Source organism: Idiotropiscis lumnitzeri, chromosome 16 (assembly GCF_059441095.1).
Source record: "Idiotropiscis lumnitzeri isolate Australia: NSW breed Sydney's pygmy pipehorse chromosome 16, RoL_Ilum_1.0, whole genome shotgun sequence".
In the NCBI taxonomy this organism is placed as follows: domain Eukaryota; kingdom Metazoa; phylum Chordata; class Actinopteri; order Syngnathiformes; family Syngnathidae; genus Idiotropiscis; species Idiotropiscis lumnitzeri.
In genome coordinates, this window is record NC_142406.1 from 9,075,627 (window position 1) to 9,100,694 (window position 25,068).

The 25,068-nt window shown below is 41.1% G+C and overlaps 1 protein-coding gene and 1 long non-coding RNA gene across 2 annotated transcripts; both read left to right on the plus strand.

Moving 5' to 3' along the window:
- The first annotated feature begins 2,394 nt into the window (after positions 1-2,394).
- On the plus strand, positions 2,395-18,395 carry tgfbr2a (transforming growth factor beta receptor 2a). The gene is made up of 7 exons (XM_088278536.1): positions 2,395-2,683; positions 5,508-5,649; positions 5,903-6,093; positions 8,729-9,501; positions 11,177-11,318; positions 15,606-15,730; positions 18,042-18,395. The coding sequence occupies exons 1-7, from the start codon at positions 2,611-2,613 to the stop codon at positions 18,219-18,221; spliced, it is 1,626 nt and encodes a 541-aa protein (XP_088134662.1). The 5' UTR covers positions 2,395-2,610; the 3' UTR covers positions 18,222-18,395.
- Positions 18,396-20,097: 1,702 nt separating this feature from the next.
- On the plus strand, positions 20,098-22,431 carry LOC148321245 (uncharacterized). Its single transcript, XR_015847052.1, has 4 exons — positions 20,098-20,142; positions 21,401-21,515; positions 21,638-21,770; positions 21,961-22,431. It is a non-coding gene; the product is annotated as an uncharacterized LOC148321245 (long non-coding RNA).
- Positions 22,432-25,068: the final 2,637 nt, after the last annotated feature.

Below are 25,068 nucleotides of genomic sequence, written 5' to 3' on the forward strand. Positions count from 1 at the left end.
AACACGCTCGAGCGAGCGCGACACGCACACACCCTCCGGCCCACACACAGATTCCCTCGCAAGTAATGTGGAAACGGTGAAAAAGGTCATTTTCATGTGCACAAGCTCACCAAAATCAATAGAAGAGCCGTTCAAAAAAAGCTGAGTGAGCCAGCTCCGAGTGAAAAAAAAAAAAAAAGGGAAGAGGACGTCCTGTGTGGAGAGTTATAAGCTCGAGGGTCGCAAGGTCATGACTGTAACGTGACATCACTGCTCAAGTATGCGGCACAAAGGAAACCCGTTGAAACATCAACGCAATAATGACGGAAAAATATGAGGGTCATCCTAGACTTAACCTCTGTGTGTCTTTATTAAAAATCTATGAGATAAGACGAGACATTCGCCACTTACTGTCGCAAATTGATAAAGTCTGGAAACTCTCAAGATGAATGTCATTTATACAACGTTTCCGCCATGTTTGCCACACTCGGCTCGGGAATAGTAAATCCCAATCTAGCTCGTATTTCCCCAGCGGTGTGTGCGATATCTGCCTCAGCTACGTAAATACGCTTGCGTCACACCAGTGCGGCCCCCACCAGTGAGTCAACAGAGGGCAAAAAAACAAGACAAGGAAAACAAAAGGGATGACTCCCAACTTTTAATTTTAGACGCTTATCTACTATCTATTGCGGGCAGCAGTTTCCCGCCCTGTAAGGACTTTTTTTTGGGGGAGGTATCGCGTAGGTGATTCAAGCCACACTATTTGCAAGAGTGTTAATCCTTTGCCGCTCACTGAAGTGAGGGCTTGCAAGGTATGCTGAGTTCAGGCGTGATGTGCTCGTCTCATGTGCTGTAAGGCAGTGATTAAAATTCCAACGTTTTCGAGGCATATTCAGAATAAAAAGATGTTGGTCAAGTATGAGCAACGCTGTTTTTGTGACTTATAAGATGTTGTTGCCCATAAGGGGGTGAACGAAAAAACAGGATAGGAATTGAACCTCTGTCTCATCAAATCAAAAAATAATGAAGGACAGTTTGACTCTAGTTGAAGGTTGCCGGTTTGTCAAGCAGGATTTTTATTTACCAATTGAAAAAAGGCTGCTACTTAGGCAGTGTAAAGTAAAAAAAATTGTATTGAGAACAGGGTTTTTATTTTGTTTTGTTTTTGTTGTAATTAGTTTTTACTGGAGCTTTGTTAGTTTTTATTAGTTTGCACTTAGTTTTAGTATTAGTTTTTGTTTTTATGAAACTGGTGTTTTACCTGAGTGCAAGATTAGAAAAGAAACGTGCTAAGTATTGTAAAAATTCCCCAAAAAGATTATTTTTAAAACATTTTGATCATACAAGGTACAGTTTAACTGTCTACAGCATGTGGGTGGGCAAACTATGGCCGGGGGCCACATGCGGCCCGTTAGCCGTTTTAATCCGGCCCGCCGAACTTGAAAAAAATTCAATGAATAAACCTTGTTAATGTTTTATTTTCTAAATACTGTGGTGTGTCAAAGATATATATTTTGTTGTTATGCTTTTGTTCACTTTCATTTAAAATTAAATGATTTTTTTTTCTCCAATGAGGTGAGGTTGCCAAAACACTCCATCCATCTCCTCCTGGTCCGGCCCATCTGTCAAATTTTAGAACCCATTGTGGCCTGCCAATCAAAAAGTTTGCAGACCCCCTGGTCTCCAGAGTGCTAAAGTTAGATGCATAAACGTATGCACCCTAATTAAATATACTCATTTTTTTCAGGTAGGAAACAAAAAAGGAAAAGACTTTTTATCTGGCGTGACATTTTACATTACATTTTACATTGCATTTACAAGACAAACAGTACCTCGATAATATTACATTTTGATTGAGTTCAATTTTATGGGAAAAAAATAACAATAGCGCTTAATGTTGCGCTTCTGTTCAGCAGGTTTGTGCCATCCTTGAATGCTAGTTTTTATGCTAGAGAACCCTTTGCACTGCATCGTGTAGCAGTTTACTTGTTTGCTTCAAGTTGAATCGATGCTCTTTTAATCATGCAGTGAGAGATTTATTATGAAAAATTAAATATTGCCAGAGCATGTATTTTAAACGTTTTGTCCATACTTAAAATGACATTTTTGTTATACACCTGGTTAGGAAGTGCATGCATATCTAGCCCCTTGTGAAAAATTGTAGCCCCTCCATCATTTAAACTGAGGAAAGAGATTATAAAAAAACAGTTTATGTGAATCTCACATAAAATTGTTTTGTAAGTAATTTTGGAAAAGGTGCGAAAACTTTAGAAGCTCCATATACTGTTCAGTCAGCTATTTATGAACATGTCATTTCAAGTTTTTGCCCTGCCGGGTCTTCGCCTCCTAATGATATACTTCAAGACTTTTTGGGAGCCACATGAGCCATGACTAAAGGAGGAGGAAGAGAGAAAAAAAATGTCCAACCCCTCAGAAGATTTCCTGTTTCATGAAAGTACTCGTACAGTGAGTCATATTGGACACGTCCTGCCCTGTTGTGTTTACTCTCTCGCAGCAGTTGAGGGGAGCAACAAGCGGACCGAAGAAAGTTCGCTAAAGTTTGGATATTAAATCCCCGTCAAGGCTTCGGCTAATTAATGAGAAAGAGAGGGGCGCTTTGTCCGTTTCTTAATGGAGCTACTTCGCTTTTCCGCTTTCTGGTGTGGAGCGATACTCTGTGGTAGTATTGTGCTCGAGGAGGCGGGTGAGTTGAACTTTTGCTGTCCAAAAAAAAAAGTTTTTAAAGCTGCCAAAGTTAATTCGGTGCTACTTAAACGCCGTTGATTTTTATTTTATTTTTTTTTTTTATTCAAACGCCGACTTTTTTTTCCCTTCAGGTGTTGGGCAAGCGCTGTCTTCTCGTTGTTTTTACAAAGTGGTGTTTAAGAACTCTTTTGTTTATTTTAGATTTTTTTCCTATGACTTTTAAAATAACCAAGTTAATTTATATACATACAAGTTCCACGGGGCGGTTTCATGCGTTGATATGTCCATCTTTGGTGCGCTGGCCACATTGCCTGCAAGCCCTCCCCGAGGAAGACGACAGTCTTGTGCATTCATCTGTCTCACTCTCAACCTCCTCTCTCTGCAATTAAACGTAACCCCGAGTGACAATTAAAACCATTCGGCCTCTGTAAAGCCACCCTGCTGGGTTTAAATGACACGCGCTTTTTTTCCCCCCTGCACTAATTATATAATTATCGAACGCGACTACTCGGGCATGGACACCCCCTTAAACCTCACTTGAAAACACCACACGATCCTTCACCGGAATTGCTGTCAAAAAGTTTGTTCAAGAGGGTCAAGTTGTCATCGTGAAAGGATTCAAACCGGCTGTTTTTGTGCATGCATTCGAGAAGAGGATGCACCGTTCCTTTCTCGCTGCAGGTTGCACAGTATTTCTGCAGCAGCAAACCGCAAGGCTATGCTCCACCCTGAATACTGACAAAGAGGGCTTTTGTGGCACAGCGCACACATATACAGTAAACACACACACTTTCACACACACACCACCTTTCCACCTATTCCTCCTGTCAGTGTGAAGTCAGGCATGTCCAAACAGACGTTGAGCTTCTTCACAGCAAGGGAGGCTTCTTTTACCTTCTTAGCTGGAGATGCATAACGTTTCAAGATGATCCAACAATAATAGTGCACTGACATTCTGTGGATGAATATGAGGTGCATGTTTTTTTTTTTTTATTCTAGTGCATTACCCCCATTTATTGTGGAGCTACTTTTCAGACCAACAAGCGCTTGATGTACATCTATCGATAAGCTTAAAGAAAAATCATGTTTGATTCCCCGCCTTACAACTTGTTCTCACTCTGTCGAGAAATGAGACTCATCATATAATCATAACATCACTTTGAGGCAAAGAAAAAAATGCCACTGTTTTTTGTCCAAAAATTTTAACACCAACCAAAACCATTTCATCTCAACTAACATAAGGCCGTAATAAAAAATAAAAATAAAAATAGAGAATGGAATGATGTCATTATTATAAAGCAACAGCTCCTGTAACAGACATTTAGTTGGGGTCGTTCTGTCTTCTTCTTGCTCTTAATGATGCAGACGCACTATTCTAAATATATCCATGCCTGTATGTTGTAAAATACAAAATGATCTCTTAAATATTAGCGTTATTTTGGTGGTTCACTAATATTCGGTCATGAGTCCTTTTATGTTGGAAAATTTATACTGATTTATGATTGTTATTAAACCACATCTGACATATTAAGAATATTGTGGAAGATATGTTACTTCAATGCTGTAGTTGGTTGAGAAAGAGATGCAAGTCTGCCTGCCGGTGTTGAAGTGTGCACACATTCTTTATTCAGAAATGAAAAGAAATGTCAGTAGACCTGAGTTCACAATCTCATAATTTGGTTACGCTTCAGACTAATGCACTGAGCAGGTTCAATTTCCTGTGGTTATGTGCCTTGTGATTTTGCTGTAGCAATAACTGTCACATTTTTCTTCATATTCTGCCTGAGAGATTGAGTTACTTTAGAGCAGTCTTTTATTCCATATTCCTAACTTCAAGGTTAAATCTGAAGTGAAGCCATTTGCTCGGATTCCTTCCCAGAGGATGCATCAACCTTCCATTTTCAATTGATGTCGGCAACTTATTGAAAGCCTCCTTTTAGAACCATGTCCAACTTAATTCCGCAATGGTGACTTGCTGTGCTTGTTTTAAAAAAAAAAAAGTCAAAAAACTTTTAATAAATCTTTTTTTGTTGAACAGAAGAATGTTTGCTTCTTTCAACAAGAGTACATGACAAGTTGCACGCCGCAGTCACATTTGTTGTCAATATGTCGTCAAAATACAGGCAGAAGTATAACAAAACCCATTCCCGGAATTGATCTTTTGCAGAGTCAAACTTCCACCGTTCAGGCGATGCTTTAAGAGACATTCAAATATTTAGTTTCATTTAACCCAAGGGTGGGCAACCATTTTGTTTGGCGGGCCACAATGGGTTCTAAAATTTGACAGGGGGGGCGGAACAGGCGCAGATGGATAGGGTGTTTTGGTAACCTCACCTCATCGGAGAAAAAAAAAAAAACATTTAATTTTAAATGAAAATGAACAAAATCATTAAAACAAAATATCTGTGTGTTTGACACACCAGAGTATTTAGAAAACAAAGCTTATTCATTTAATTTTTTTCAAGTTTGGCGGGCCGGATTAAAACGTTTAAGGGCCGTAGTTTGCCCAAGCCAGATTTAACCGGTATATTCATAGTCTGTTATGGCCTAACACATTTTTCACTCGGCTGACTGATTGCTTTTACTTTCTGACTGGTATGCATGACAAATGAGCAACGTCCCGACGAGTGAGGAGATACATCCATGTCTGCTTTGTTCTGGGGCTGTCTGGGATTTGTCTCCACGATAATGATCGAACCCTCGGGCGCTCACCCGCAATCGTGTCTGTCTGTTGGCAAAGTCAAGTCGGAACAAGAGCAAAGACGGACGGGGGGGGTGCCATCGCATAGCGCTTCGTACCAACGTTTTCTTCTTCTCCCCAGATTCCTACATAATCAAGGTACGAAGACTGTGCAAGTTCTGCGACGTTCAACCAACCAGCTGCACGGGTCGAGGAAGCTGCAAGGTGGAGTGTGACATCACCTCCATCTGCACCCATGACGACGACGTGTGTGTCGCTATTTGGTAAGGATCCACCCATGCTTCTTCCTTCGAGACTCCCTGATAGAGCTGATGTCATGACAGCCAAAGTGATTTTGTTTGAGGATGGAGTCATTTCCTTATTCAGTTGACCTTTGAACCAAGAATATGAATATACCGACAGTAACGAGCTGTCAGCCGTCACTGTGACTAAATCTGAGATGTGTGACGTACGTACTCTTGTGAGGCATTTTGGCGGATGACTATTTTTGACGTCATTGTTTGTCTGCACGCAAAGGAGGAAGAAAGACGACAATGTCACATTTGACACCGTCTGCCACAACCCAGCTCACAAGCTGTACGGCCTGGTCCTGGAGGACTACAACAACAGCAAGTGTGAGATGAAAGAGAGGAAGGGCATGGGCTCGTCGTTCTTCATGTGCTCCTGCTCTGAGGACGAGTGCAACGAACGTGTCATCTTTAACACTTGTAAGTCGGGGGACTGAAATGCAACATTGGGGGGTTATTTTAACTCGTAAACAATTGGGTGGAAGAACTTGACTGGCCCCAAAATGCATTTTTGGGTGAACAGTAACCAGTCACGCTCCAGAAATTTGAAGTTAGCGTTTACCAGAAGAGTGAACCATTATTACTGCAACAGAGAGAATATCTTCTCTTCCTTTCCAGTTCCTGCACATGTCATGGAAAACCTTTTCCAATGCAGTTGTCCATATAGTACACAGTAAAAAAAAAAACACTGCAGAACCCCCATAAGAAGTAGGACTTTGCTTTTTCTTATCTTTTACAACTTGGTCTGCTTACATCATAGTCATTGTTGACCCAGTATTTTTTTATTTTACTTGTCAGTCATGTGTGCTCACAGTTTTGCATCCAACTACATGATTACAAACATATTTCTTCTTTTTTTTTTTTCCCAACAACTAGCTTGTACAGTCACGTCACTCTTGGGCCGGAATCAGATATACTCTATTTTGACTACAGCCTCCAAGGCGATAATAGCAGCGAGCGGTATAGTTCCAGAACTTGACTTACCGCAAGATGCCGAATTGAAAGCACCTGGTCAGCGGCAGCCACATCACGTAAATTTGCGCGCTGTGGGAAATGTCTGTTCTTCTTCATGCGTCTCAGTAACTTTCAACAGCCTTGCAAGAGGCGGGCTCTTCAGTCTCAGCATGGATAGCTAAATTTCATGACTTGTCTATTCTACTGTTTATATTTTAGTATTTTTTTAAAGCATTTTAAGTATGTGTAACTCAGCTGGAGTAATCTTAAAGGGGAAGTCAACCCCCAAAAAATATTTAAGAGAATATGTTCTATGCAGGGCCACTCGTGGAAACATGGCAATCTGATTAATATTGCGTTTGTGAAATATCAATTAATTAGTAAAATCTACTGTTTTTAGCCATCAAAGGGGGCGGCCATTTTGTCACTTCTGTCGACTGAAAATGACATCACAGTTGCTCAGGGGTCAGATAACAACCAATCATGGCTCAGCTTCAGAAAATAGATGAGCCGTGATTGGTCGTTACCGTGGCCCTCTGATGTTGTTTTCGATCAACAAAAGTGAAAAAATGGCCGCCCAAGAAGGCTAAAAATGTTGCGGCTTATCTCATATTCCACATATATGATTTTAATCAGAATGCCATGTTTAGACTCGTGAAGGCGCATAGAACATTTCATTACAAGGAATTCACATGCATTCATTCATTCATTCATTTTTGAAAATTCTTGTCAAGTCTCCTGATGCCACTTGGTCTCAAAGACCACATTTATGGGAAGAGATTTATCGAAATTTCAACTAATTGCTTCTGAAGAGGAAAATAATGTATTTAAATTTAAGCATAAAGTGTTGATTTTCTAATAATGAAAACCTGTTGCCGTTTATTATTGAGAAAAAATGGTCCGAATACCCGATTTGAAATTTCATCTGAATATGAAAATAATTCAATAGCTGCAGCGCTCATATTTTGAATTGTTTTTTTTTTTTTCCCCTCTCAAGTCTTTTACGTGATGAAACCTTGGTTCTAAGCATAGTCAGGTACAGTAACAGGTTTGTTGTGAGGAATGTCTTCTCACTCTGTGAAAATGCAAACAAACCGTCTGGGGGCCACGTTGAGGATTTCAGACATGTGGTTTCCTGTTTAGAAAAAAAAAAAAAAGAGCGAAGCAGGGAGCTTGCCTAGGCAAGCAACAAGATGCCCTCCCCAATACTTCCTCCTCTCTTATTTACACAGCTTCTCCGCCGCGCAGCACCACTTGCTTCTAAACTCAGACTCCCTGGTTTGGGTTTGAACAAAATTGGAAGTTGAAAAGAACATTTCTGTGTGTATGTCTGGAGATAAAAATTTGAAAGTTGCTTATTTAGTAACGGCACTATAAAAACGGCGCAATTATAAAGGTTCCATTTTTTTTTTTCCAGACACAAGACTTTCCAAATGTTAAGCCTCAGACATAAACTATGAAGAGATACAATATGTGGTTGACTGGGTCATGGTTTGGGGCACTTTGCCTCTGCGGTGTCAACACTAACTTTAACTTCCTGAGACATCAGACATTCCTCAGGGAAGGGTTACGTTCCTCCTCTTGTTATTGGCAACAATAATGCTCCTTTGGATCCCGTCTATCAGGAGAAGCTACGACGGAGCGGAGAAAATAAATAATAAAATAAAGAAACACTCACGTCTACAAAACTGGTGAATTTAAAATAGTACTCAAAAGGAACAATGGAAATGAAATTAAAAAAAAAAATCTTCACAAAGGTGTTGCTCTGATGAGCCTCAAAATTGGACAGGAAATGTTTTACATAATTTTTTAAACATTTAATGGAAGTATTCTATTGGGGAGGATTTATTAACAGAGCTGGGCACTTGACCCTTTTTTGCTGGTCAGTCCCCCCGCCCTCCGCCCGCGATCTCTGTACCGTTCCAACCTCGACCCTCCGGCCTTATTCATTTATTTTTTTTAATATATTTATTTTTTTTAATATATTTATTATTCACCCCGTTCCGCCTCAACACAAAAAAAGAAAGCGTAGCAAAATTAAAGCAAGTATAATTGAGTGTAATTTGTAGCTTCCGTCTCATGTCTTATTTTTGTTTCTCAGACATGGACTCCCAGGTTGCTGTCATCCTCGTAAGCCTGGTTCCTCTTCTGGTCATGGCGATTGTGGTCATTACCTCTTTCTACTGCTATCGAGTGTACCGCCAGCGCAGAGCTAACGCAAAACGAAAGAAAGGTACCCCTCTGGACTTCAGTGACGCTCACGCCATCATGGGGGACGACGAAGGTTCCGACAGCAGCTCAACGCACGCCAACAACCTCAATCACAATACTGAGTTGTTGCCCATCGAGCTGGATATCCAGGTGGGCAAAGGTCGCTTTGCTGAAGTTTACAAAGCCAAACTTAAGCAGGGATCCTCCGTCAGTGACGAGCAGGGATTCGAGACCGTGGCGGTCAAGATTTTCTCGTACGAGGAGTATGCGTCCTGGAAGAACGAGAAGGACATTTTCTCGGATGCCGACTTGAGGCATGAAAACGTGCTCCACTTCCTGACGGCGGAGGAGAGGAAAGTACAGAGACAGTATTGGCTGATCACTGCGTACCAGCCAAGAGGCAACCTCCAAGATTTCCTGACCCACCATATTATCAGCTGGCACGACTTGTGGTTACTGGGAGGATCGCTCGCCAGTGGACTGGCTCATCTTCACAGTGACCACACGTCTTGCGGCCGCTACAAGGTGCCGATTGCACACAGGGACATAAAGAGCTCCAACATACTCGTGAAGAGTGACCTGACCTGCTGCCTGTGTGACTTTGGCCTTGCGCTCCGTCTGGACAACTCGCTGTCTGTGGATGAGCTAGCAAACAGCGGACAGGTAACCTTTACTTTTTCAATCAGAGCTCTCATTTGTATAATTAGCTCATTTATAATTTCATTATTGATCTAGTTTAGTTCTGTTTTCGTACATTGAGTTGTCAGTATAACACCACACAACATAAAGCCAAATTTAGGTGTTTTTTGATCACGCTTCAGTAAAGTACGCCACCAAACTGCTGAGTACACTTTGTGAAGAACTCTAAGAAATTAGCTGTCTGGTGACATGCTGTCTGCTAATCACCAGAGCTGGGCACTTGACCCTTTTTTGCCAGTCAGTCCCCCGCCCTCCGACCGCGATCTGGCCTCGACGCTCCGGCCTTATTCATAAAAATTGTTGGACACCTGAAAATTTGTCGTCTGCTAATCACCAGAGCTGGGCACTTGACCCTTTTTTGCCAGTCAGTCCCCCGCCCTCCGACCGCGATCTGGCCTCGACGCTCCGGCCTTATTCATAAAAATTGTTGGACACCTGAAAATTTGTCGTCTGCTAATCACCAGAGCTGGGCACTTGACCCTTTTTTGCCAGTCAGTCCCCCGCCCTCCGACCGCGATCTGGCCTCGACGCTCCGGCCTTATTCATAAAAATTGTTGGACACCTGAAAATTTGTCGTCTGCTAATCACCAGAGCTGGGCACTTGACCCTTTTTTGCCAGTCAGTCCCCCGCCCTCCGACCGCGATCTGGCCTCGACGCTCCGGCCTTATTCATAAAAATTGTTGGACACCTGAAAATTTGTCGTCTGCTAATCACCAGAGCTGGGCACTTGACCCTTTTTTGCCAGTCAGTCCCCCGCCCTCCGACCGCGATCTGGCCTCGACACTCCGGCCTTATTCATAAAAATTGTTGGACCCCTGAAAATTTGTCGTCTGCTAATCACCAGAGCTGGGCACTTGACCCTTTTTTGCCAGTCAGTCCCCCGCCCTCCGACCGCGATCTGGCCTCGACGCTCCGGCCTTATTCATAAAAATTGTTGGACACCTGAAAATTTGTCGTCTGCTAATCACCAGAGCTGGGCACTTGACCCTTTTTTGCCAGTCAGTCCCCCGCCCTCCGACCGCGATCTGGCCTCGACACTCCGGCCTTATTCATAAAAATTGTTGGACCCCTGAAAATTTGTCAGCCCCCCACCTGCTCAGCTCTGCTAATCCCATACTTGGAAGACAGAAGATGTGCTAGAGGAACACAATGTCGTGTGTTCGCACACTAGCTGATGTTAAACCGGATTTGGTTTATTTGTCAGTTACGGTCGTATATCTTTCTCACCACAGTCAATCACCACATACTTGTTGATACTTGATTTGCATACTTCAGTTGCAACTCTTCGGAACTTCCATCTCTGCAAACATTTTTAAATAGATGTTGGTTTAATTAGAACAAAGCGGTGTTGGCCAAGTTTTTCATCTGACCTGAATGGTTTTACGTTATATTATTGTGCTTGGTGAGATCACTCTTACAAAATACGTTTTACATGTCTTTAAAGATTATTTTAACATGGATAAATAAACACACATAAATAAATAAATAAATGGACCAAAGGGTGGCAGAAAAATAATAGATTTTCACAAAGCTTGGTCTTATTAGTATTTTCTCTCTTGCTGCATTTCCACAAGAATAGCACTTTTATTATTAGTTTAATATGAGTCTAATATTTTTATTATTGTCTTTCATTCTAAGGTGGGAACAGCCAGGTACATGGCACCGGAGGTCTTGGAATCCAGGATCAACCTGGAAAATATCGAGTCCTTTAAACAGGCTGACGTGTACTCCATGGCACTTGTCCTGTGGGAGATCATTTCCAGGTGCAGCGCTATCGGAGGTAAGATATTAGCGGACACTGATGAGACCTCTTTTTACGTCTTTCATCCAGTTGATGGTCATATGGTATAACGGGACCGTATCGTTGGTGCTGCATTACGTGAGAACAAAACCAGAGTGTGAAAGCCGCAATTAATCTTGTGGGAGTCTCGAGGATTAATCTTCATGCAGCTCATGTGCCCGTTCCATCCGTTTGTCATCGAGTTGCAAAAACAAGGTCAGGATACGTGCAAATAATAGAAATGGCCGATTATTTGACGGCGAGACATACTATTTCACGTCGGCCCTCAGTCATTTGTTTTCACTTCCCCTTCAGTGTCTCTGTGGGGCTGTTTTTTGCTGTGACCGCTCTCGTCTCCATTGTGCCAAAGCCGTTATTGAAAGCTGGTTTCGGCATGAACGTGTCTCCTGTTTTGCCCCACCCCCACACACACACATTGGCCAAAGCAGCCCACGATCCCACTTGTTTTTCCCTTCCAAAGTACAAGAATACGTACGCTCTGTGGGTATACTTTGAAAATAAAATGGGCCATTTCCTGTTTTGCATAACACAGGCCCAAGACTGACTGTTTTTGTGTCAACTTAACTACCGTGTCTTTATTTGCGGATGCCATGTCGCTCTGCAGAAGTCCAGACAGAATTCTTGCTTGTCGTGACTGACCAGATGCTCGTGGCTATATTAAAAAACAACAACAACAAAAAAAATCGCCCCGAGAGCATGAGTTTGACTCGACAATCACTCACTTGACACGTCCTATTCCCGTCTGTATCTTTTTATTTCTGATTTCCTATCTATCGCTTCGAACGTGCAGTTATAGGGAAGCGGCATTATTTCTGTACACACGTCATTGCTTGGAATATCGCCATCATTCCGTGCTGCTAAACTTGACACCGTCTCTATATTTCCTCGTGTATCTTTGCACTCTGTCCCTCAAATACTTCCTGCCCCGAGGCAGGTGATGCTGCAGTTAATGACTCCCCCACTGCATGGAAACACTCTCGAGAGCTTTACTCATGCCAACATTGGCTGACAAGGAGGAGTAGATGGAGATGGAAAGCAGAACCAGAATAAGAATTGAGGGCAGGTTCAGGCAGCTTGCTTGTTTATGCATCTTTCTTTATCCACGTGTATTGGGACAATTGGCCATTAAAACTTATTCACTGCCATTGACGGATATAGAAGCCAAAAAGTACATCAATTTTATCTCGGCTGTTAGTGAACGAGTCAACACCTTGGAAAGAAATTTGAAGTTACGCTCCATCCTGCTGTTAGAAAAAATCTGCCAGTGTGTTTCGAGCTGACTCATTGCAAGATGTTTGACGGGGGTTGAGATCACGATCAAACTTGTCCAGCCATGTTTTTGTTCACTGTCATGTCCCAAACATTTCAGTTAAAAACAATTTTGGCTTTGCCTCGGTTGGAAAATGTCAGGCGTTTGGTATTCGTTTAAGAATCTGTCTCAAAAGAGGGGATTTTTACAGACTTTATTTCCCAAAGATCCAAAATTAAATAGAAGAAATAAGTGAGTCACCCGCGAGCACTCGCATTTGCTCCACTCGTCAAAGTATGAACATGTGTCGGCGCGCAGGCGTGCGCATTCTGTGCATAAGTTGAGCAACGCGTCCAAGCTCCTCATTTTAATGACAGAAGTTCCGCACACCGCCTGTGTCCGATGCCACCTGCCCGTGTTGTGCGTTTGCGGGCGACAGATGTCGGATCAGCTCTCTGAGTCTCGGTGGCAGGCGGCCACATGGTCATTCTGTCCCAGCTCGTGCGCCTTTGGTGTGATCTGAGATCTGCCAGGCGCGAAGGACGCAGTCGTCTGTAAGCACCACCAGTCAGTTTTTTTTTTTTTTTATTTATTTATTTATTATTTTTTATTTTAAAACAGGCACCAAGTAGACATAACAAAACCCATGAATTAAATAATAAATAAAAACCTGTGTACAGGCACTTTTTTTTTTAAATTAAAGGTTTTTCAGCATTCTTAACAATCAAGTGTAAAAAGAAGTTAACCATTAATACTAAAACTATTGAAAGGCATAATTCAATTAATCGTACATATGAAAATAAACAACCGAATTGAAAGAGTTTTGCCATTCTTCTTGTCTTGACCGCCCTTTTTGAGCCTGGACCTTTATTTTTTATTTAATGTCACCGAACAGCAAAACTCGCACACCCAGAATTAATGCCTCGCTCACTATATGAGGTCTTGCATGACATCATTTGTGATATCATAGATGAGTGATTGTTTTATTTATTTTATTTTATTTTTTTTGCGTGTGTTTTATGGGCGTAGTCTTCCCAAAATAATTACATAATGAAGGTTTCACTGACACTGTGCTTGAAAATGACAGCAGGAAATTACAGCTTTTTAAAAATCTCCTGTTCATACCATTCATTGCATGTGATTATGTTGAGATAGCGTTTCATCTTTTTTTTTTTTTAATCTACTTACGAATTGCATAATTCAACTCTCTCAATATAAAACATGGAGGGACCATTTATGATTTCTTATCAGGTGTGCGGGTTAGGTACTTTACCTGTTACTAGCAAAGGTGTGGCTTTTTTTTTTTTTGTCTCCAGTCAGCTGAAACAATATAATGTGCCACTGTTAACTTATCTCATATCTTGTGAGACATTTTTGTATATATTGGTCCTCCCAACAGTGAAATGAAATATCCGCCTTTGAACAAAGGCAGACGAAGCGTTCGAGGGATCCAGCATGATGAACACTCCTACGGGAGACAGAAATGCTGGCGTGGAGGCCTTTTTATTTCCTACAAAAAGTCTCCTATATAATTTAGCCGCTACGGATTTAGTGCTTGGAAAGCCTATGAAGGCGTTCCTGCGACGGGTGGGGCCTGCGGGGGGATAATGGCGGAGTGCGAGGTGAGCATGAGACAGGAGACGAAATGCCTCGAGTCCCAGCAGGGAGCGATTGGGCCAGACTTGAGATGAGGAGGAGAGGTTTGGGCAGCTGCTTTCCAGATGTCAGATCGTCAACGCTGTCAAGGCTAGAGGGCCGGGCTGCATGGTGTGTATGTGTGTGAGAGGGGCGTTTTTTTCTTTTCTTTTTTCTTTTTTTGAGGTCACATGTTTGAACTTTCAACATGTGACTGGTGATGAATCATGTGTGCAGATCGGGATCTCGTGTCGTAGGTTTACTGCACGTATGGGTTGAAGGTAACAGCGAGGCTCCACGTGACAAAAAAGATTATATATATATTTACATATATGCAGCGTGTGTCGGTGTTTAAAAGGCTTTTACAACCAGTGAAGAATGCAAAACAAGTGTCTCAGCCACTAGAGTTTAATAAAAGCCAGCAAAGGAGGACGGGAGTGGATTAGTGGATGACTCACACAGACTTTGGGGAAACAGGCAATGTTATTGTGATCCTATTACGAGGTCCGCCTTGTACCATATCAGTCACCACTCAACGCTTTTTCTTATATAGAAAATCAACAAGATGTGAACAATGCGGTAAAGATTTCACATTACTGTACGTCTTTGTTCTGGCTTGCCACTGCAAATGAGGCTGTTCTCTACATCTGGTCAGCCAATAATCACAACCATGTAAAAAGATGGCAGGGATCATATAGACCAGGCTTGGGCAAACTAGGGCCCGGGGGCCACATGCGGCCCGTTAAACGTTTTAATCCGGCCCGCCAAACTCGAAAGAAATTAAATGGATAAACTAAATAAAATGTTTTATTTTCTAAATACTCTGGTGTGCCAAACACAGATTTTGTTGTAATGCTTTTTAAAATTAAATGTATTTTGTCTCTCACTCCATCCATCTGCTCATAGTCCGGCCCCTCTGTGAAATTTTAGAACCCACCAATCAAAAAGTTTGCCCACCCCTGATATAGTCTATATGAACGTAAAACACATCTGCTACCGAAATGATAAATTATCCTTGTTTAATTGTAAAAGTAAAATGCTAATGCATTTAGCGTCATGACAAAGAGTTATCCAGTTATTACAGCTTTTTCAGTCTGTCATGATCTAATTTGGTTGATTTTGGTGTAGTATTTAAGTTCAGGTGCTCCTTTGTGTCTTGTTAGTCTATGTATTACGTATTACTTGTTTCCGTGATCCCAGTTCCTTGTGTTAGCCAATCAGCACCCTCCGATCCTTTTTGTGTCTTGTCCAGGCGTTCCTCGTTGTCTCAACAGTTCCATGTTTCCTTTCAGTCCTTGTCGGCTCATTGTCATTGTCTTTATTATTGTCCAATGATAATAAATATGATGATAATATATGTATTTTTTTTTTTTTTAAAACAGAGGTGAAAGAGTATGAGCCTCCTTTTGGAAATTTAAGGGAGCACCCATGTGTGGAGAGCATGAAGGACAGCGTGCTCCGAGACAGAGGAAGACCTGAGATTCCCAACAGCTGGATCAACCACACGGTAAGAGGCAACACTTACCCACGACACACACGCACGCACGCTCACACACACATACTATATGGATTTGGGAATTTCCAGGTTTCAGACTTTTTGGCCACCACCTCATCGAATAGACAAGTCATTCATACGACGGTGAGGCCAAGTCCCCCAAAAAAACAGGTGCATTGCCCATCGTTTTTAGTTTGAGTACACTACAGTTTGACAAAATGGTTGCCTTGCAATAAGGCTAAACTGGAAAAGATTTTTGAGGTTGCGTGTGAATCTCAGCTGTCGCTGTTATTAAATATAGTTTTTGGGTGGTGTCCTTTTGATTTCAAACACTCAGGATGAGTAACCAGGCGAGAAAGACATTACGTCAAAAGTGGATTTTTAGGACATACAACTGGCAACCGTAATCACACGTAATGTTTGATCTGTTTGGTCCTAATAAAAGCTCCTGAAAATTCTCAATTATTTGCTTTTCCCGTGCTTGAGTCGCAGTCTGAGATCTGATATTATCACGGACAAGAAGTATCCCTGACAAATCCGGATTTCAATCGAAGGGGCTTTTCCAGACGCTTAATTCAGACATGGCTGCATGTCAGCATACCACAGTGCTACTACTGTAAGTTTAGCCGCCTTCCAGTTGGTGCGGGTGGATCGGAATTGCATTGAGAGTCGCCAGACAAGAGGAAGGAGGGGAAAGTTGGTATGTGAGGGAGCAACAGATGGTGCAACCCAGGACATTTCAGTGAAGGATTGTGTGTTCTGGCCGGATATTAAACTGTTAGCAGTTAAGTCTGTACCCATATTACTTGTCCACGGTGGTTTCCCTGCCTATTATGATTGTTTACATTCCTCCCATGGCTAATGTGTCACAGGCTACTGATGCAATCAACTGTGCTGATACTGACACTGCCTTCCCAAAATACACTATCAACCGCTCCTCAAATGCATTCTCTTAGCTTTCCTTCAGGATCACAACCACCTACTAAACCTTTCTTGGGTCGCTTTTGATGCCACTAATCTAATTCATCGTCTGTAAAAGATGCTGTGTATAAATATATTTAGCTCATCTGCTTTCTAATAATCAAAACCTGGTGCCATATTGACTCCTTTGTCATACTCACAACTGTCAATCAAAATGCTATTTCACATCACATGATCTTCCACAGCGCAAATGCAATTTTTGAGGTCATTGCAGAGCTATAATGTTACATGCAGTGTTAGAACTGACCAAAGTAGTCCTACTTTTCCGTAGGACAGGTCTTCTTGCGGCATCTTGATGGCACTGAACTAGGTTGAGGTGAAACGCATCTTGTTTGAAGACAGCGAACTTAGCGGAGGAGGCATAAGTTGTGAGAGTGGTTGCCCAAAATGAAATTATCTATTGAAGCTATTTATTTTAAGGTTAATGTATGATGAGATTGAAATATGACATTTTTCGGGTATTATTGTTTGTGGTATAGTTGCAGTACACTTTAAACTATTAATAGAGGCCATTATATACAAGCTTGTCCAGGCATGGGCAAACTACGGCCCGGGGGCCACATGCGGCCCGTTAAACGTTTTAATCCGGCGCGCCGAACTTGAAGAAAATTTAAATGAATATACCTTGTTAATGTTTTATTTTCTAAATACTGTGGTTTTTCAAAAACATATGTTATTGTAATGCTTTTTTATTTTATTTTATTTATTTTTTTCTCCGATGAGGTGAGGTTACCAAAACACTCCATCCATCCACCCCTCTGTCAAATTTTAGAACCCATTGTGGCCCGCCAATCAAAAAGTTTGCCCACCCCTGTGCTAGACACAGAATGGCACAGTACCCGCGAATACAAGGGGATCCTGTATATAAGTACCTATGTTGTGTTGTTTAAAGATATCCTTAACTATATTTATATTTCATATGTGGCTGAAAACCGAAGCTTTTTGCCGCCGAAACAGATTCCCGAGCGGTCAATGAATGTGGCTATTATTGCCAGCAGCCTCCCAAATAGCCACAGTCTGTCACTTAAAAAAAATAAAATAAATAATTGCATTTATTCTTTTATTGCACTCTCACCATTACAGTTATTAGACTGTTTAGTGGTTTTCTTGTTAACTTATTTTTCCACTTGAATGACTGTTACAATACGAAAAAAAAAATGGCTGTACATTAGCAAAGTTTTGATTTTTGCGTGATTTGGTTACAGCCTCGCACTATTTGCTTTTCTCTTTTTTAATTTATTTTTTCATCTGGAGAAGTCCTGGAAAAGATTGTGTGCCACTGCACGCAAATCGATTAGCCATTGGGCCTGACCGCATGTGTTCTCCATTCCTCCCCCTGCAGGGCATCCAGCTTGTTTGTTCCTCCATAGACGACTGCTGGGACCACGACCCGGAAGCCCGCCTAACAGCCCAGTGTGTGGCCGAACGTTTCGAAGACATGGAGTACTTGGATAAGCTCTCCGACTGTTCCGACTCGGAGGAGAAGATCCCCGAAGAAATCATTGTGGTGGACGAGAAGTAGAGCTCAAAACACGCACCCTCTTGGGTGACATAAAAAGAAACTGGAAAAATCTGAGGTTAACTCCAAAAGACAGATGGATATTTTGGATATTTCTCATCTCATATACATGTTCACGCCTCACAGACTGGATCACAAAGCAACAGGGATGTCACAAATATAAAGCTTTTAACCAAATACTTTTGCACTTTATCGTTATCTATGCACACTAAATGGCATATTCAGTGCCTTTTATGTCAGGAAAAAAAAATAATCATGCATACAAATTTAAAAGGAATGTGTATTTGAAATAAGAGGTTTAAGTTGGAGACATTTCAATATAGTACATCTGCTAATGACACTAATGCCCCTTTGTATGTTTACTGGTGCAACTTTAACTTATTGAGACATAGCAGTGACGCATGTAAAGAATCCATGGCGATCATTTAGTTAAAAGCTGCTTTGAAACCAAAGAAATCGGCCTCAAAGAAAAATAATATTTTAATATTGCCTTTATTAGTCCCACAATGGGGAAATTCGAGATTCGAACCCAGGCCTCCTGGGGAGACTGGGTCCTGAACGCGGCGCCTTAGACCACTCGGCCATCCTGGCAGCCAAAAGTGTCAGTGCGTGCGCGTGTTGCTAAGCAGTATGATCTACAGTGAATGAGGAAGTCTGCTCAATCATTGCCAGATTAAAGGAGAATAACGTATGTACAGTCTGTTAAAAAACAAAAAATCGAACCTAAATATTTGCTTCCTGTAAAATATGACCTCTTGTTTTGTTTTGGGATACACATCCTATGATTAGAAATGAATTTACGCCAAAGTTATTTGTTCTGTATAGTATAAAAATTGTTAGGATATATTTTAGTGTTGCCATATGAGATATTAAAATTGTTATTGAGGTTTTCATGGGTTTGTCAGCTGGTTTGAGCAAGCCAGTGAAAAGCTTGTCTATATTCTCTATATATTATACAAGCAAAAAAAAAAAAGATATTTGACGTCTTTAGCCGTCAATGGCAGTAAATGAGATAATTTTCTATCAGTACGGACACTAACTCTGAACCTATAAGCTTAAAGTTGGAAAATGCGCATCCTGCGTTCTTTCATTTTTTTCCATCTCTTGTCAACTTTACCAAGAGTTCTTTCTGTTTACATTTTGAATTGCAAACTTTTTATGCAGCAGCTTTAATGCTGGTTTATCTCCACCATCAGCAGGTCTCGACGTTCTGCCCCCGTTAGACATTGGCAGGATCTGGGCCACAAACTAAGACAAGGATTTTCGCTTCACAGTTGGTCATTTTCATCTCTGTATTGTCATCATATTCCGGATTAAACTTTTTAATCTATCCATACCTGTTGCGTCCTTTCTGGTAATCTGCTGCTTGAAAAGCTACTTCTGAAGCACTGTCCTTGCAAATCTTAGCCGTATAGACCTCACAATTCGTTACTTATGTCACATGATCAATAAACACCAGTAAAGTCACACTGCCTTCACTGTTTCACACATGATGTGGTATGCTTTGGATTATAAAATGTCCTCATTGTATTATTAGGGTACACTTTTTTTTAAAGATTTTGTCTGCCATAATAGTCAAATTCAATATTTTTCTTTATGAACAAGATTCTTGATTTATTTATCAGGGTAAAGGTTTCTTTAGCCAGTCTGCTCACCTGTGTGCACAGGTACATCATATCAGCAATCAGCCATGATTTAAGCATCTGATGGTCCCTCACTCTTTGCCAGGTTGAGTTTTTATTTATTTTTTTTAATTTATTTTTTTTTTGGGGGGGGTCTCATGCAACACTCTCCGGCATGCTGAACTCCCATTGTCGACTAAGCCCGCCTCTAACCCGCCACCCTCTGCGTGCTACATTCTGTTTTGCCAATTAAAGAAGACGAATGTTCTGCGTTTGGATTGTACTCTTATTCATGACATCAAGTAAATTTGGAAAGGAAATTGCGATAATGGCAATAGCACACAACCCCTTAAATGGGAATATAATTAAATTATTGCAGTGGCTTACTTTTAGCCCACTGTGGTATTTTTGTCACATTTTAGAAATGAAATGTTCTGAGCAAACATGGCAGGGGGCAGAAACCATGGCAACAATAATGATACGTATTCTTCGTTACAAGGCGTGCTGTTATTTCAGTATCAAATTACTGTAGCTTCCAAAGCTCTGAGTGAATAGTTCCTATACAACATTGTTGCATGTGTTTGATTCCCTGACAGATCTTCCCTCCTCCTAAGATCACTCCAGGGTAAAATAAATGACGCCAGCCTCTGTCTCTAAGACTTTTGGGCTGACAACTTTTGTTTCTTTCAGGCACTAGTTTCTGTCAAACACCTTTGCACCATGATGTCACACATACTTCCGGGTGGCAAAAACCGATCGAACCACATGGAAACAAATCCAAGGCAGACTTTTAAAATGCCTTTTTTTTTTTTTTTCAAAATTAATTTTTTTAATGAATAAAATAACGTGCTCAACACAAGCCACAGTAGCAAACGAGCTCGTGGGAGAATGTCAACTGTGCCCACGCTGAAAGCCTGTCAGCTGAGGCATTTTTTTAATCAATATAAAGTAAATAATAAATAAATAAAATGCATTTTGGGGATATATCTTTGACCGGGCACAACTCCAAATTTTGTCTGGCATCAATTTTAAGTCGACGATTGTCAACCAATCTCTTCCTCATGGGAAAAAAATGCACATAAATAATAAATAATTTAAATCCAGCTTTCCATTATAAATGGATTTCCGCAGTTGTGTCACAGCCAGGTAGCAGTTGCCTTGATTGTTAATAATGCAAAAATCTCATGCAAATTATGTACAGTTCATGCTTTTATTTATTCATCCATCAATTTTTCTATTCCCCTTAATGGACGGTCATGGGTGAGCAGGAGCCTGTTTCAGCTTCCACTCAGGGAGGTTGGGAATGAGATTCAAACCAGAAACTCAAGACTGTGAGGCAGATGTGCTAACCACTATTGAATGTTCTGCGTCCTTTGTACAATAATAAAATTATTTTGTATGCGGATATTTGTGTTTCGTTGACTTCAAAAAAATACTTTTACTTCTTAATTTTGTAAAATTTAGGATATTTTAGACTCTTCACTAACTACAAGTAGTAGTTGTATTTTAATCCTCTAACAATGCCTCATTAACGCTGCATGCGTTTTGTCTTCTCACCAGATGGGGGCGATGTTAGCCTACTAGATGCAGCCGATGCAGATATTTGTGTCCATTCATTGAAGCGTTGGATCCAATGTGCCTGTTGGAAGTTGTGCAGTCACTGGACAAACATAAGGTACTTGGAGGTGTTTTTTGTCATTGTGCCACACACCACTCAGCAAAAAAAAAAAAGTGCATTGAAACAGCTTCCTTGGCTTATTAAACTGTGAAATTTCATTCTGTTGGGTGAGCCAACAGCAGGTGGAGGATTTGGCCCAAACCACTTCAGTAGCATGGCAAGACCACTGCAGCAGAAATCTTGACTTCAACTTTCAAGCAAAACCAGTTTTCCATTGCTCCCCCCTTGCCATTTCCCCATATACTGGTTTATGTAAGTGACAGACATATGCAACACCCTCTATATATGTATATATTTATATTTTTATTGTATATTATTAGAGTATGAAAGTGAATTTAATGTAAGCTTCAATAGTGAGCATATGCTCGCACAACCCCGAGGTGGTTTTCTAGTAATCAGCGGGAAATGCTATATTGGCAGTCATCGTTCATTCCTGTTGCAGGTTGCCATGGGGATGCAGCGTACATCAATTAAAGAAGCCGGTATGCATTGCCTGGCATAAGCAATAAAAAATATGTCATGCTTCAATGAAGACCTCCTCACCAGGTGCGTTAAAAGTCTCAACCCATTTTCATCAATGGCCCTGTTAGTTCTATATTCTTTTTAAGGAGGTATATTCTGCAATTTATTTCCCGAGTTTGTGGATTCTGACCGGGTTTTTTTGCCACAAGTGAAAATATTTTTGGATTTCTCATTGTTTGTCTTGTTGATCACAAGATCCTATCAGAGCACCATTTTAACCAAGAACAATATGACCATTCAAGTCTACAAGATGCCACTCCACATAATTGCTGCCATCAGTCAACCCCATAGCGGTGACACATTGATTTAGAACTAACTAAACCACCCAGGAATAATTCAATTACCATGTCAGAAAAAACTGACTGGACTTTTCGGAATCATTGTGGATGAAACGTGCCATATAAAAAAAACTGTCTTCCATGCCTTTGGTAAATATTTTTTAACATGTCCAATATAAAGAGAAATAAAAAGGACTACTGCCTTTTTTTTTTTTTTTGTAATTTCTCCATGACAACTGCGGCAAATGCTGCCGTGCTTTTCCTTTGGCATTCTGTGCACTTTGTGTTCTTTCTCTGCACCCCCTGACGACGTCATCCCATATTCACCAGGAGGCCAGCGTAACTTTATTTAGGAGGCGTGAAAGGTGCTCTGTCACATGAGCGATTGAGGGCAACCGTGCGGCGGATCGATTAGACGCGAGCCAAGCGCAGTGACTAAGTGGTCACTCTTTAATGAAGTGCCTCCAGTTGTTTTGTTTTTTTGGGGGGCGGGGGGGGGGGCAGTATGAAAAGGGTTGACATAAACATTGATTTTAGAATGAAAGCGAAAATGAGGGAAGCTTCTTTCACTCATGTTGGGCTGTTGGTTAATAATAGATGCTCTTTTCTGAAAGATAGAACTCAATCGATTGATGTATTTATCTGGCTGTCTGTCTGTCTGGCTGACTATCGAGCTCTCTATTCACCTGCCTGTCTTCCCATCCACCCGTCTATCTCGTCTGTCGGCCTCTCCCTCCGTTGATTTTCATCAATCAGTCATTTCATAGCTTTCCATCGACCCATCACTCCTTTCTTTGCACACAGCCTGATTGTTTTGTGATCACTGCGGAATAGCGTGCAGTCCCAGGGCCGCCATTGAACATTCATCTGTTGTTGTGGGTATTGATGCAAGGCCGAATAAGCCTCTCAGGGAAGTAACAAGGTGTGTATTTTGTCAAGCGGAGGCGCAAACGTGCGAAGTGAACCTTAAGCAACACCGGTGGCGATTTTTCAATGTAGGTTTTGTCACCTCTGCAGTTCTTAAATTTGAACTTCACCTCCCTTTCTTGAACCAAGTGACATGTTGATCAGGCTACGGGGGGGGGGCTTTGAATCAAATTTTGATGGGTGGCATTTTGCTCAAAGACGGTTTAATATCTCCAGTGCGAGTCGGTGCCTCACTTCTCTTTGCTTTTCGCTAGAGCATCATCAATAAGACGTGACGCATCCCTGCGGCTCTCGGTGAGGTTCCAGCGACAGTATTTATAAGCGAAATGGTTGTGGATGCAACCTTCATATGCACGGCGCGATGCAAGAGGCCAGCCGCATCTTTGTTGTTTATTTGATCTTTTTCACAGCAGTCGGTGAACCTGAAGCCTACATCACCATATTCCATCACACTTAAACATCAGCTCGCATTATTCCTTAACACGAATGCTACTCCAGCGAAATCTTAACTCATTCGCTGCCATTGACGGGTATAGAAGTCAATCACCGACACTGACACCTAATATATATATATATATATATATATATATATATCCACCACTTGCAATAAAAACGAGTTGGTTAATACTTTAATGCCGTTTAATATATTTTTCTTTTTTTTAAATTAATGTTAATACCTGTGATAAAAACATGGCTAAAAATAAATCACTGGTCTGGGTTTTATTAACAACAGGGATACATTTACGGTTAATATTCAGACTGGCAAGAATAGAGATGATAATTGGATTCACCCCCTTCCTGGTGATTAATGTATTTGGTACCAAAATAAGAAATCAAAAAGGCAGATTCAATAAGGGAAAACAGTCATTGTCTGCGTTCTTGTAGTTCAGGTGTGGGCAAACTACGGCCCGGGGGCCACACGCGGCCCAGCCCGTTAGACGTTTTAATCCGGCCCGCCGGACTTGAAAAAAATGTAAATAATAAATCTTGTTAATGTTTTATTTTCTAAATACTGTGGCTTTTCAAAGACACCCTTGTTGTAGTTTATATTCATCATGTGCTTTGCAAAGATGAATAATAAAATAAATCACACCATGGTAGATTTTAACGCAATGGTGATGTACCCCATTATTTTAAATTCAATCAGGCAACATGAAAAAAATATCGCAGTTCATTCCCGTTCTCAACACGATGATCGGCCTTAGCATGTAAATTGAAAGCCATAATCGTCCCTTTGCTGGTCTACTTTCCAGCAAATTCATTCTAGCTTGTTTTGACATAACACAAAGCGTCAGCCTGACTGTGTCATGTTCACATCAGAAATAAACCGCTTCCCCGAGGCCCATTGACTGTTGAAATGAGACATGCTCCGAGTGAAATGAAGTGTCACTGATGGGAGCGCACAGGTAACCCTGGGAACAACAACCTCATCGAATAGTCGCTCATTACTCATTACATGTGTTTAATCCTTTGAATCAACTCACGGCACAGAGACCTATTAAAATTTAGAACCACAATTATTTTGTGACAGGACACCTGACTGATAGAAGGTCATGGAAATGTACAGCGTAAGCACTACAATTGAATGGCAGACATAGACGCCTTCAATGTACAGTCGCTACCAAAAAAAAAAAATGTAGATCAGATTATTATTGTATGATTCACAAACCATTTGTATATTTCTAATCGCATACTCCACCAAAATGGTTTCTTGAGGATATTCGATTAAATTTAAAAAGCCCTGACTGGGTTGAGAGGTTTACATTCCAACACATTATCACACGTTTCCAAATAAACTGCCGAAAAACCTTGGTGAATTACAT

Bases quoted from the DNA above. Each gene is read 5' to 3' on its own strand.
- tgfbr2a (XM_088278536.1), top strand. From the start codon at position 2,611: ATGGAGCTACTTCGCTTTTCCGCTTTCTGGTGTGGAGCGATACTCTGT. The intron at 9,502-11,176 runs GTAACCTTTACT...TTTCATTCTAAG, and splicing joins AGCTAGCAAACAGCGGACAG to GTGGGAACAGCCAGGTACAT. The intron at 15,731-18,041 runs GTAAGAGGCAAC...CTCCCCCTGCAG, and splicing joins ACAGCTGGATCAACCACACG to GGCATCCAGCTTGTTTGTTC.